The 14946-nt window shown below is 44.6% G+C and overlaps 1 protein-coding gene and 1 pseudogene across 1 annotated transcript in view; one reads left to right on the forward strand and one right to left on the reverse strand.

Moving 5' to 3' along the window:
• The window catches only part of SLC7A14 (solute carrier family 7 member 14), a 122238-nt gene that overhangs the window by 83829 nt on the left and 23463 nt on the right, over nucleotides 1-14946 (forward strand). The window contains exons 5-6 of the mRNA XM_003894844.5: nucleotides 11811-11957; nucleotides 14676-14884. Of these exons, the coding sequence (XP_003894893.2) occupies nucleotides 11811-11957; nucleotides 14676-14884 (356 nt within the window). The remainder of the gene's footprint in view (nucleotides 1-11810; nucleotides 11958-14675; nucleotides 14885-14946) is intronic.
• LOC103882193 lies at nucleotides 1013-5764 on the reverse strand (annotated as a pseudogene).

Below are 14946 nucleotides of genomic sequence, written 5' to 3' on the forward strand. Positions count from 1 at the left end.
CAGGGAAAGGGGAGAGTAGGGAAGGGATGAGTTTTGCCTGGGTATGAAACTAGGAAAATAACAGCTTTTAATTGCAATGTCAGCATTTGACTCTAGGAGGAGAGTCCCACTGGGGTCAGAGGACAGTTGAGCTGGCCTAATGGAGGGCTGTGCTATAAGTCCCATTCCAAAGGCATAGTTCATGACAGGCGGGTTTACCTGGTGTGGTCTAGGGGTTAGCAAGAGGGTGGGCCGGACCAAAAGGACATTTTCACATCTCATTCCATGATCTGGCTAGTGTGGTTTATGCTAGAGAAAAATAGGAAGGTCAGAGTGGCAAATTCTTTATACTGACAAGTGGCTGTGAGTTGCACCTGGTTTCTTTCCCTAGGATGACTAAAAATACTTACATTGTGGATTTATTGGTGAAATTCACTAGCCCACCTTTTTTTCATGGTAGAACATAAATCAGAGGATTTTGAGCTGTCAGGGACCTTAGAGGTTACCTGGTTCTATCCATTCATTTAACAGATGAACAATCTAAGGTCGAGAGAGGCAAGTCTGCCTAGAACTGATGACAGAAAGCAAGTCCAGGATTCCACCCACTTTGCTTTTGTAGCTTTTGCTTAGACTGGTTTTTCTCCAACATGTCCAGGGATCAGAAATGTTTCTTGGAGAACACTCAAAATCACTTCTGTTTATTCTGAACCATGCTATGCCGTTCAATGCAGAGAAATAAGCAAGGAAGCAATTTAAGCCAAGATTCCTAGTCTTCTCCTTATCTATAAGAATTCCACAGAACTGCAAAGTTCATCCTTCCTCTTTGAAATGAAGAAATACTGAAACTGCTTAAACCCAAAAGAAGAGACAAAGAAACACTGTTGGCCCCATTCTGGACCCCCAGATCTGTATTATCTTATGATACAAACTGTTCCTTTCCTATCATATAAGAGAAACAATAAATTACAAGAGTGAAAAGAAGGAATGTTTTTCTGGAACTCAGTTGCATTTTCTTTTCTTTTCTTTCCTTTTCTTTTTTTTTTTTTTTTTTTTTTTTGGCAGAGTTAGCTGAGATTTTATTTTGGGCATTATAAATAAAGCAATTGAATTGTTTTGTAGCTGGAGGCATGGGCAAGAGGGGTCCCCAAGTGGTAAACTCCCCCGCAGGTGGGCTGAGAGCTGGGGCTGAGCCTCAGGTGGGTCTCCTGTTCCCTGTGCTCCCCTGCACAGCAGCCTCCCTCCCAGGCTCTGGGGAAGCCACAATAGGGGCAGGCTGGGAGGGGCTGCGGCAGCTCTTCACTTGGGCAGGACGTCAGAGGACTTGGACACCAGCTTCCCATCACGGGTCTCGATCTCCTTCACAACCATGGCCCTGGTGGAGCTGGTGGAGCTGATGCAGCTGAAGGAGCTGGAGCTCGCGACAGAGCCAGAGCTGGAGCCTAGGCCATAACTGAGGCCAGGACTTGTGAGGCCCCCATAGGCCAAGCTCAGACCACTTGCATAGCCACTGGTGGTCTTCATATGGATACTTATGTTCTGCATCCCAGACTCCAGCTGGCTCTCCTCACCCTCCAGCAGCTTCCTATAGGTGGCGATCTCGATGTCCAGGGCCAGCTTGACATTCATCAGCTCCTGGTACTCACGCAGCTGCCATGCCATGTCCTGCTTGGCCCGCTGCAGGGCGGCCTCCAGCTCAGACAGCTTGGCGTTGCCATCCTTAACGGCCAGCTCCCCACGCTGCTTGGCATCTGTGATGGTGACCTCCAGGGAAGCCCTCTGGCCTTTGAGGCCCTCAATCTCAGCCTGGAGCCGGCTGATGTTCCGGTTCATCTCAGAGATGTCAGTCTTTGTACACCGCTGGTCATCTCCGTGCTTCCCAGCCAGCGTCTGCAGCTCCGCATTCTTGATCTGGTACATGCTGTCAGTCTCAGCCTGGCTGTGGTGGGCAGTCTCCTTGTACTGCGCCTTTACCTCAGCGATGATGCTGTCCATGTCCAGGGAGTGGCTGTTGTCCATGGACAGCACCACAGACGTGTCTGAGATCTGGGACTGCAGCTCCTGGATCTCCTCTTCAAACAGCTGCCTGAGGAAGCTGATCTCATCAGTCAGCCCTTCCAGGCGAGACTCCAACTCTACCTTGTTCATGTAAGCTTCATCCACATCCTTCTTGAAGAGGACAAATTCATTCTCCATCTCTGCACACTTATTGATCTCATCCTCATACTTGTTCTTGAAGTCCTCCACCAGCCCCTGCATATTGCCAAGCTCCATCTCCAGCTTCAGCTTCTCCTGACTCAGAGTCTCCAGGTGCCGCCTAAGGTTGTTGATGTAGCTCTCAAACATGTTGTCCATGTTGATCCCAGCTGTCTTCTGCTGCTGCAGGAGGCTCCACTTGGTCCCCAGCATCTTGTTCTGCTGTTCCGGGAACTGTATCTTGTCGATGAAGGAGGCAAACTTGTTGAGGGTCTTGATCTGCTCCTTCTCCTAGGTGTGCATGGCCTGGATATTGAGGTTCACCTTCAGGTTAACAGGGCTCAGCAGGCTCTGGTTGAACGTGACAGCGGTGATGCCTCCTATGCCGCTGGCCCCACCATAGCCTCCGCCCAGGCCACCCCAGAAGCTGCTGCTGCCCACTCGGGAGAGGCTTGAGGAGCTGATGCAGGCACCAGGCCCACTCGTGTAGAAGCAGCTGCTGAAGGCCTGGGGGCCAGAGGTGGACACCTGGTAGGACTTCTGGGTCACCCTGATGGACATGGTGGAGGCAGGAGTGGAGGCAGGTGGGCTGGACCAGGCAGAGATGCCAGAAGGAGCTGAGAAGCTGCTTCTTGGTCCTCAATTGCATTTTCATTGTAGCAGGAAAATGTCCTCATCATTTTCTTGACGATACAAGAAATTATTGGGTCATGGACTTACTGTAAGACTTTGGCCATCAATTAACTTCTGTGCTTTCAGTTTTTCTCATCTATTATGTAGCAAAACTAATTGCACCACATGTTTGCAAAAAACAGCAAAATCTTAGATGTTTTTATGTGCAGCTTGTTATGGTTGGCAATAGTTAAAACTACACGAGGAAGGAACTAGTATTTATTGACTACCTGTTAAGTTCCTGGCATCGGATTCCATGAATAGTATCTCACTCTTAAAACAAAACTTTTAAGCGGTGCTGTTATCCCTAACTTAAAATTGGAGAATCTTCGTAGAGGCTGGGAAACTGACCTGACATCACTTAGCTAGTCAGCTCCAGGGCTGGGGTTTCTGCACAGATCTGTGTGACTCCAAAACCCTTTCTACCAACGGAGTACCTTGTGTATCATTATCATTCTCTCTGAGCTTTCTTTAGTAAGTAGTAAGGTAATAAATCTGACATGTTATATTTCCTTTAAACTTTCATGAAGTCATAGAATCTTGGAGGAACATTGAGAGATAGTCTAGTTTCTTTTCTTATCTTCAGATGGAATATAGTTCAACTGACCCAGGCTGCGTATGCATTGTTTATGAAGACATCCTGTCAATGCAATTCTAAAACTCTTCTTAACTACTTGATTGATATTTAATTTTCAAAATCCTCCTATTAGCTCACCCAAATGGCACACCCTTTAGTTTAGGCCCCACTTAAAGACTGGAAAGAGTTAATATCCTCTGTGTAAATGTTCTTTACCCATCCTGAAGAAGATGGAGGCACATTTTAGCATTGCTTTTAGCCTTGTGTTTTGTTCTGGGGTGTTTATTCTCTTTGGGGGTCTCCCTTTCCTTCTCAGGGGCTCCATATCCTTCCTCAATCAGGAGCCCGCTTCATCAAGGAAGGAGCTCATCTTGCCAGCCTTGGGGTTCCCCACTTATACATCCTGGGTTCTGACTAACTTTCCTAACAGACGATCAGAAGTCAGGCATAAGAAGGAAATGAAGGATGCTTTTCCTAACATTGAACATTTTCTTTGTGACAAACTCTTTCATGCACACTTTAAATTTAATCTTCACAACAGCCCTGCAAAATAAGTACAGAGATCTCCACTTTTACATGCAAATAACTGAAGCTTAGAAAAGTTAAAGTCACAGATCTAGACAGTAAGTAATAGAGCTGAAATTAGATCCCAGTCCTGGATGGGCCAAAGTACTTATTTACCCCACTGCCACCTGGGTTTGGGGCCATGGAACTGGTTATCTTCTTTTGCACTTCTGTTCACTGTCCTCATTCCAATCCAAGCTTACTACTGCCTTGAGTAGTTTTGTCATTGGTCAAGAAAAAAGCTTGGCTGGGATTGTAAATGTTTTGCTGCAATTCCATTATCCCTAAAGGAAACTTGGGGATGATGTATGTCCTAGTGAATGTGCCTAAAAGTATCATCTGAGAACAAAGGACAGCCCAGTGTGAAGATGTTGCTGATTCATCCTCTCCGCACTCTGCCTGGCCTTGGATTTCTACGTAGTACATTTCCTTCCTAGTGAATGGGCCTGTACCTGTTATTTCTCACCTTTGGTTTCAGGTGATTTTTCCAAAGTCCAGCAAAGTCATTTTGAATTTAGACTCGATTTTTTAAGGTCTGACACTGTCTCATGAGCATGTCATACACCAAGGTAATACACACACTCCTTACTCTGTTACCTAACAATTGTCTCCAAAAGTGTGTTTCCTCGTCAACAGATACATGAACTTGTTCACTCCTTAGCAAAACACTTACCTCTACCCCTGACTAGGGGACTAGTGCAGAGGTCCAACCCACTTTATTCTTCAATTGCTTTAGGTAGGATGGAATGGAGGAAACCATTGTGTAGGAGATGATGTATAAGAATAGCATGACATGACTTTCCACACAATTCTCAAAGACTTTGAAAGAGTTAATGAACAATCGATCCATCCTCTAACCATGGACCCCTTATAAACCTACTCTTTCCCCTGCTCCAAACACTTCGTTCCAAAGAAAATAGTTTAAGGAATGGTTTACTTACTTACAGGTTCTGGGTCAAATGCTTCTTTGGTCTTGAAGAGTTTAAGAACAACAAACATTTTTCCCTGTATCAAGTAACTCTGGCCTTCAGCTGAACCCCTGCTTCCATCTGCAGTTCGTCAGCCCTTGAACATTGTTGGATGTGTGTTCCCTTCATGTTATTTGTTCTTGATACTATCTTATGGTTTTTCTTTAAGCAAATAAGACACTCTAACAGCACAAATAGCTCCCACGAAAATGGTCCATAGCAATCATTTGTGGGGAATCCTGACAGCCTCCAAACAAAGGAAAAGTTGTTTTTCATGTTCTCCACATCTGAATCCATCTGTGGGAACCTATCAGTACATTCCACTGTCACTGGGGACAGGCTGCTAATAGAGCTGGGGCATGAGGGTGGCAGAAAATGCTATGAAAAGTTGGAATTTCATCTTGTTGCCTAGAGAGTGAATAATATAAAGGCGCCTAATTATCTCCCAGGCATCTGGAGACTGGCCGAGGCAGAACGTGTGAAGGCTGCCTCATCTGAATGCCTCTCAAATATCAGCAAGATGCAGGGGGCCAGTTTTTACGGACCTCACATACTGAGTAGCAGGCCACTAATGACATTACTTTTGACAACTAACTAAGCAGAAGCCCTCCAGCAACTGAGGCACTTGCTGCTTTCCCACAACCCCATTCTAGAGGGGTGAACTCTGCTCTGGATCAGCCGACTGAGTTTTTATATCAGGTTGACTTCAAACAACAGTCTCAGCTATATCATCAAATAAAAAGGTCAATACTTTTTTTTTTAGACAGAGTCTCACTCTGTTGCCCAGGCTGGAGTGCAGTGGCGCCATCACAGCTCACTGCAGCCTCAACCTCCCGGGCTTCCCACCTCAGCCTCTCTAATCTTCCCACCTCAGCTTCCCAAGTAACTGGAACTATAGGTGCACACAACCACACCCAGCTAATTTTTTTCAATACTATTTTTTAATTTTGCAAAACATTAAAGCAAAGAGTTAGGATAACATACCAATAAACCCAGAAATACACATACACTTGCACACAAACACACATACACACATTTCGCCCACCAATTTTATTCACAGATGCTCACCCCCAGGTACCGCACATGTGCTTTTATGTATGGAAGTCTATCCTAATTATAGACACCAGTGGTCAGATCTGAGATCTGGACAGAGTGACATGGAAAACAGTTTCAGTGGCACCCATATACAGTTTCATTTCATGAGTCTTTGCATTTACCAATCAGGGACCGTTTGCTTGCAAGGAAGAAAAGTTCATTCAAACTAACTCAAGGAAAAAGATGACCCTTTTTGCTAATTTTATTATCTTCTCTTTAATAATTGTTTATTTCATCTATGTCTTGTTAGGCCAAGTTCGGTTTGACCTTGGTAGGTGTGCTAGTCTTTCTTCTCCATTTGCCTCCACTCCCCAGACCTATTCTCCACCCTTCATGACCTGTTCTCTGCTGCAGGTTGCTTCCTGTTGAATTTAGCCAATGGGAAATATTATCAGGTCAGAAGGTGAGAAGAAAGCAAGGCCAGAGCATTTCTTCCTTGCTGCCTCCCAGCGTTGGCACCACACTGGCTGTGCCTCCACAAGGCAGCTCCTTCTAGGAATCTCTGACCCATAGCTCCGGCTCCTGCCGGACTCCAGGACACCATTCCACCCCCTACACTTAGGCCTCGGGATGACAACTTCTCAGTGTTGCTAAGTCTCTGATACTTCAACATCCCTAGTCAGTTCCTTAGCCCCGCCTAAATACTCCCCAGACCTGCCTATAGTCCCTTACTGAAATTTTGTTTGAATCATCTGAGTTATTAATAAATTCTCTTGACTGCCTAATGTGGTAGAACCTCCACATGTCCTGCCTTTGATCTGTCCAGTCTTTCTTCAACTATACTTGCTTTCTAGTTCTACGTATGCAAATGCAGGCTAAGAGACATCCTCTTTGCAAGTTTACTTCCTCTTTTGCCTATTTGGTCATAGTTAACTTTCTGATAGCTAATCATTTTCAGTAATTGCCATCCCTTCTCTCACTCATTTAGAGGAAAGTAGCATTTGTATTTTATAAATAATACAGATGCTTATTAATCTTGTTCAGTTTGTTACCATAATCAAGACTGCATTTGGGATCTTGCAGTATCCTCTACACTCAATCTCCATAAAATCAAGCTGCGTACTTTTTGCTCATGACTATATCCCATCACTAAGCACAGTGCCTGGCACATGGTAGCACTTAGTATACACAAGTCAAGTTCTAAAAGGAGGAAGGTGGGGGAGTAGAGGGAGGAGAGAAGGAGAAGGAGAAGGAGGAGGAGTTTGTGCTCTTGGGTGTCAACTGCTCTAGAAAAACTTAGAATTGTCATAATAATACTGGTGGTAAGAGCTAATATTTATTGAGCACCTACTCTATTATGGACTGCAGTTTACTCTATTAGCTTATTTTATCCTTGTAACAACACTATGAGCCAAGTGCTATTATTATCTCCATTTAAGTAACAATGAAACTTAGGCTCCAAGAAGTTAAGAACTTATTCTAGGTCACCAAGCTAATACGTGGCAGAATCAACCTGGGCCTGACAATCTACAAAGTCTATGCTCCTAACCAAAGCCAATCACGCCCATGTGCGTGGCTCTAGGATTTCCTCTGAAGCCTAGAGTGGACGTCACATTGACTCCAACTGCCAGTACTGCACATATTTAATGGTGTCCTCTGCATCTTCCACTGAGTCTTCTGCTCTTCAAATTAAACATCCCCAGGTCCCCAGTTCTTCCTTACATGGCATGGTTCACAAACCTCTCACCTTTTTCTAAGATTGCTTTGCCCAAATTTATATGGTTGTTGTGCCAGGTCACTAAATGATTTACAAGAGGAGTGTATGTAATACATATATATGTATGTATATGTGTTTGCATGTGTATGTGTGTTTATATGTATTTGTGTATGTGTGTGCATGTTTGTGTTTGTACATATATGTGTCTGTGTGTGTAGAAGGGAAGAATGGATGCTAAAGGAAGAGAAAGCAGGACCTGTTTTTCTGGGGGTTTTTTTGTGGGTACTTAGTAGGTGTATATATTTATGGGGTACATGAGATGTTTTGATGCAGGCATGCAATGTGAAATAGCACATCATGGAGAATGGGGTGTCCATCTCCTCAAGCATTTATTCTTCAAGTTACAAACAATCCAATTACACTCTTTATTTTAAAATGTACAATTATTATTGACTGTAGTCACCCCGTTGTGTTTTCTAACGTAGGTCTTACTCATTCTTTCTACTTTTTTTGTACCCGTTAACCGTCCCCACCTCCCCACCTCCAGCCCCCAACTATCCTTCCCAGCCTCTGGTAACCATCCTTCTACTCTCTATATCTGAGCTCAATTGTTTTTATTTTTAGATCCCACAAATAAGTGAGAACATGCAATGTTTGTCTTTCCATGCCTGGCTTATTTTGCTTAACATAATGATCTTCAGTTCCATCTATGTTGCTGGAAATGACTGGATCTCATTCTTTTTTATGGCTGCATATACTCAATTGTGTATATGTACCACATTTTCTTTATCCATTCATCTGTTGATGGACACTTAGGTTGCTTCCAAATCTTAGCTATTGTAAACAGTGTTGCAACAAACATAGGAATGCAGCTATCTCTTCAATATGCTGATTTCCTTTCTTTTGGGTATATACCCAGCAGTGGGATTGCTGGATCATATGGTAGCCCAATTTTTAGTTTTTTGAGGAACCTCTAAACTCTTCTCCATAGTGTCTGTACTAATTTACATTCCCAAAAACATTGTACAAGTGTTTCTCTTTCTCCACATCCTTGCCAGCATTTATTATTGCCTGTCTTTTGGATATAAACCATTTTAAGTGAGGTGAGATAATATCTGATTGTAGTTGTGATTTTCATTTATCTGATTGTCAATGCCTGTTCGCCATCTGTATGTCTTCTTTGGAGAAATGTCTATTCAAATCTTTTGCCCTTTTTTTTTTTTTTATCAGATTACTAGATTTTTTGCTATAGAGTTGTTTGAGCTACTTATATATTCTGGTTATTAATTCCTTGTCAGATGGGTAGTTTACAAATATTTTCTCCTATTCTGTGGGTTGTCTCTTCACTTTGTTGATTGTATCCTCAGCTGTGCAGAAGCTTTTTAACTTGATGTGATCCCATTTGTCCATTTTTGCTTTGGTTGCCTGTGCTTGTTGGGTATTGCTCAAGAAATTTTTGCCCAGACTAATGTCCTGGAGATTTTCCAAACATCTTTCCAAACATCCCCTAGAGGTAGTCTTACAGCCTATGATTGCGGTTGAAAATGCTGGATGAAAACAAAGTACAAAAAGGTAAATGAGTTCCCTAAGACATAGAGATAGCCAATATATTGATTTATTTATAACCTCGCTTATTTCCACAGAGGACTTGAACGTGTAGAATAACTCTGTTTTTATTGGGTTGTCTGTGCTTGTGGGGTATTGCTCAAGAAATTTTTGCCCAGACCAATGTCCTGAAGACTTTCCCCTAATGTTTTCTTGTGGTAGTTTTTTGATATTTGTAGATGATGAGAGATAAAGGTCTAGTTTCATTCTTCTGTATATGGATATCCAGTTTTCTCAGCACTATCTACTGAAGAGACTGTCTTTCCCCCAGTGTATGTTCTTGGCACCTTTGTCAAAAATGAAGGACTTATGTTAAAGTGAGGCTTTTCTTGATCAGGACTACTTAGTGAGCCTGCAGTCTAGCATCCGTTCATCCTTGAAGACCAGTAATATTTTCTAGATAAGTGAAAACAAGCACATTTCCAAGCCTGTGAACCTCCATGTATGATGAGGTGAGATCTATTTTCTCTCTTTGTCTGGAGGCCAAAGACATTTTCCACACCCTTGTATGAAAAATTTTGCTGTAGGAAAAGCAGGAGGTCTCTTCTCTTCTGGAAAGTAGCCATCTAGAGATGGAACCACTTATGTTTGAGAAGTTCTTTCTACCTGGCTTATTAGAACAGACCAGGAGTTCTTAAATTTTCTTGTGCCATGGACCACCTGTATGTCCGATGAAGCCTGTAGATCCCTTATGAGAATTGTGTTTTTAAAGGAATAGCCTAATTACATAGGAATTCAAAGGAAATCAATTATGTTGAAATGTAGTATTAAGTATTTTTAATTTTATTTTATTTTTAAATTATAATCTAGTAACAATGTGCTTCTCTATTGAGATTTATATGTTAACATCTATGTCTAATAATTATCATAATTTGAAGGTAGTAATAAGCATAAGTGATATTTCAAGATCTCTGCAACAATTCTCATATGAAATGAAAATATCTGATTGCTATTGGTGACACAGGCACAGGTATTGCTAGTTTGATACCTACATTCATAACAGAAAAAAATGCTAATTCAACTAGAAGGTAGTGAAAAAACATATGTAATTCTTTGCCAGCAAAATTTATAGCTGCCCTGAATTCCATGGCCTCCAGGATAAGAACCTGGGAGTAGAGGGTTGAAACATTAGAATCCTAGCTGAGAGAAACTGTAGGAAACACCAGCTCATTTTATAGATAAACAAAGTTTGCTTCTGAAGGTTTGAGAAGATCTTTGATTCTGTGGTGTACCTTACAGGTTCCGGTATTTCGTATTTTGTCTTATTGATAAGTCAATGAGGAAGTTAAGAGTGAAAATTTTGGACAAGTGTCAGCTTGGCACACATTTTGATTTTCATCATTTATAAACTGAATGCGGAGAAAAGAAAAAGAAAGTGGTCCAGTCTACAATGGGTCTCACCTCCTGGACCACCGACTAGGGCTTGCATTTTTTTCCCTCATCGCATACACGCAAGTCCAAAAACATCTCTCACCTTTTAAAAGGACGTCCCCAAGCATTCAAAGAGGCCCTTTTTTTACTTAAAGCTAACAATGAAAATACCAAGGTGGGTAACCTTCATTTAAACTTCAATAGGTTCTTTCAAAGAAAGTAGCCACTCTTCAATGGAAGGTTTTCACTGACATTTTGACATATATAATACATTCCCAAACACCCCTGGAGCCATGTGGACTCCTGGCAGACAGACTGCCAGCAGACGTGACTGGATACTATCCCCTAGCTTTACTCTGACCTCCTGCCTCATGCCCAACTAGGTCATTCAAGTCCCAAAAGGAGCAACAAATAAACTGTCTTTACCCTGTCTTCCCAGTGAAGACAATAGAATATCTGAAGATCTGAAAATCTTTTGTATCATTTCAGATCTGGAAGTTACCATAGAGCTGATCTGTCAGGGGTACTAACAGTAATTTAGGTAGGATAACTCTTCCTTATGCAGAAGTGTCTGAATCCCCTACACTAAAAGGCAGAAGCCTTTTTTTTTTTTTTTTTTTTTTTTTTGAGATGGAGTCTCCCTCTGTCACCAAGGCTGGAGTGCAATGGTGCGATCTCGGCTCACTACAACCTCTGCCTCCCGGGTTCAAGCAATTCTCCTGCCTCAGCCTCCTGAATAGCTGAGATTACAGATGCATGTCACCATGCCCAGCTAATTTTTGTATTTTTAGTAGAGACAGGGTTTCACCATGTTGGTAAGGTGGTCTCGAACTCCCGACCTCATGATCCACCCACCTAGGCCTCTCAAAGTGCTGGGATTACAGGTGTGAGCCACCACACCTGCCAATTCTTCTTGTCTCTATTTACACAGCGTAAGAGAATCGACCACAACCACACAGCTAAAAAGCGTAGGAGATCAGAACTTGTGTGTTTAGCACGAGTTCCGCCATGTTACTCCCTCAGCCACTCAGTCATGTCTGCAGGGCATAGGGCATAGGGCAGTTTCCACATTTAAGGCCCTGGTGCCACCCTGACCTTCTGAGTCTGACAAATGCCATCATCCACACAGGTGCTGCAAGGAGCAGCAACATGCTTCTATGCTTTCATTGGCTTTGACATCATCGCCACCACTGGAGAGGAAGCCAAGAATCCCAACACGTCCATCCCTTATGCTATCACCGCCTCCCTGGTCATCTGCCTGACAGCATATGTGTCTGTAAGTACCAGATGCTTGCGGGACTCTCCTCATGATGTGGCTCTGGCACCGAGCTCCCTTCTCTGTCAGGAAGGAGTCCTTTCCTATGTCTTCTTGGTGTCTGTGTGCCTGTCTTTTATCCCCTGTAGTCCCATTCCCCACTCCCCATGACAAGAAAAAAATTAGGATTCCAAACTGAAGAAGAGGAGAAGCCCCAGGCCTTCACTTCAGCCTTGGCCTTCATTCCCACCCCTCCATCCTCACAAGCTCTCGGTGTCTGCTGCTGCCCCAGGGGCTGCTGTGCAGGGAATAGGCTGCCGTCCAAGGAACTCAGGTCATAGGCTGGCAGTAACGGGTGGGTGTGCGAGCAAAGGCATTGTGGGCCTCTGTGCACTTTCCTCAATGCTCTTCTGTCTTCTGGGAGCTTCCCGGCAGCAAAGAGGCGAGGCTCCCTGCACAGCGGGGAGAGAGAATACATTGTCCTCTACAAACTCTCTTCCCCTTAAATCTGGGGAGGAAAGTGTCATTTCTTTCGGCCATTGCTCTCTCTTGTTACACCAGCTCAAACTCACCTTCAGGTTTCCCTAACTAGGGGAGTCCCAGAATAAAGGCTTCAGCCTTGTCTTTTTCAGGATCACGCCCCGCGACACTCCTCACGCTTTGATGCTTGCTCTCTCAGCTCCCATCCCAGAATTTCTATCACAGAAATGGCCCAGCTGCATCCAACATCCCCCTCTGCCCCTGGCAATGGAGAGAAGTGGCTCACAGGCCAATCAGTGTGTGGTTCCACAAACATCCTCAGGTCTTGAGGGGCGGACTCACTTGGGTCACCACAATTAGGAAAGAGCTGGCGGGGGCGGGGGAATGGGGGGGTGCTGCCGCTGATCAGCCTTGCTGTTTCTCTTTCCCAAAAAGACATCTTTAGCAACTAGCTAAGGAAGCCAGACTGATTGATCATTAAGGCAAGCTGCAAAACAGGATTGTTCTAGAAGCCAGAGAAAAACACAGAGCAAACTTGGGGGTCGTTTACAGACATTCAGCTGCCTACCCAGAGGTTTTATGGTTGCCTCAATTATCGCCTCCCGCTATGCACACACACGCAAGGGGCTTCATCCTGTCCATACCATGATTATCCCTGTGGGCAGAATGTTGCGGGACAGAAGGAACAGCAAGGGCACTCTGCGTTTCTCCTTCTACTCCTCCTTCATTCCTGCCCTTCCTCCAGGAGTGGGCCTTTACAACACACACAATAAAGTCAATCATTGCAGTGCCTGCCTTAGAATAGCACTTTATAGACCACAGAGTACTTCTATGCATCCACCAACTTTTTACCCATCCTGATCTAACTCAGGAGACTCCCTGAGGCTGGAGAAGGCTCAGTCCCACTCTCCTCCAGCCCACCCTGCCCCATCCCCAAAGGGGATATTGCAAGTGGTTGTGTTACTGAGAAATGTTCTCTTTCATACTGCACGGGCCTTAAACACGCCCTAGGAGTTGTTTGGTCTTGTACTGGCCAGCAGGCAAGCCCCTCTACCACCATGAGAAGAACGAGGTTGCTGGGCTGTGCTAGGACATCCTGTCCTCCCTGGTGGCCCTTGGCTCTGCTGGAAGATCTTGGCTCCAAAGGAATAGGCAAAGAAATGGTCTACATATGACCACCTTCTTTCCTTCAGGCTTTGAATTCCTTTCTTGATATCAATTTGGCCTTCATAGCCTAGGCGGAGAGGGGGACGGGACAGGGGACATATCTGGTCATATGACTGGTGGCTCCATTGCCTATGGCCAATTCTGAAGGCAGGGTTGTTGGGCAGATCAATAATATGTGAGGGGAGTAGGTCCTGGGAGCCCCCAGTTAAGTGCTTATTGCCTCCCTGATGCACACGCATACCAGTGGCCTTGTCCTGTCCATACCCCGATTTCTCCCCGTAGGTAGAGTGTTGAGGGAGGGGTGGTAGGGTAGAGGGAAGAGCAAAGACATTCTGCTCTCTATTTCCTCTTCTGCTCCTCCCTCACATCTCCCTCTTCTCTGGGGGTGGACCCTTATAGCACACACAGTAAATGATTCCTGATTAAGCAAAGCCATAGTTGCCTGACAGCCATATAATCAGTAGGATTGATTCTGTCCTGATGCCATCACTTGTTTGTTGGCCTGCCTGGCTCCTAGGACTAAGCTAGAGAGAAGAAATAGAAATATGAGTCCTTATCTGGGTCCCAATAGTTAACAGGCTATAGGCCTCTTCATCACTTATCTTTGGAGATTTTATCTCTGGTGTTTCACAGTGAGAGGGAGCATGGATAAGACCCTGAGGACCAGAAAGCATAAGAGAAATGAGAGCCTTATCCACGTGGGCAGGGTGCCCATGGTCCCTGCCAGGCCTGGTTGCAGGGCATTGGCTGCAGCTCCTTCCTTCTGGAAATATCTGCTCTCCACGGAACTGTCGGCATAGCTCTGCTTTCATGGGGCTGAGATACCTGCCGTCTTACTCCTCAGATATCAAAGGACCAGAGAGATAGAGTTTCTGGCCCAGTCCACTAAATTCACATGTGGGGAGAAAATATTGAGACAGGCCTAGAGGCCAGATGACTGGTCTACAGTAAAGGCACATGCCAGCAAGTAGTGGATCCAAACTGCCATGCAAGCCTCTGCCTGCAGGGACAGGGCTCTTTCCTCTCCTGTGGGGCCTCCAGCCATGCGTTCTTCCCCTGTACCTCCAGCCCTGTCTTCTCTTGTTTTAACAGGTAAGCATGATCTTGACTCTGATGGTGCCATATTACGCCATTGACACGGAATCCCCACTCATGGAGATGTTTGTGGCTCATGGATTCTATGCTGCAAAATTCGTAGTGGCCATTGGGTCCGTTGCAGGACTGACAGTCAGTTTGCTGGGGTCCCTCTTCCCGATGCCGAGGGTCATTTATGCCATGGCTGGTGATGGGCTCCTTTTCAGGTAAGGGCTACCCTCCATGAAATTTATCCTGCTCTGCTACGTCTATCCAGGGAGAACGTCTA

The sequence above is a fragment of the Papio anubis genome, chromosome 2 (assembly GCF_008728515.1).
Source record: "Papio anubis isolate 15944 chromosome 2, Panubis1.0, whole genome shotgun sequence".
NCBI classification, from domain to species: Eukaryota; Metazoa; Chordata; class Mammalia; order Primates; family Cercopithecidae; genus Papio; species Papio anubis.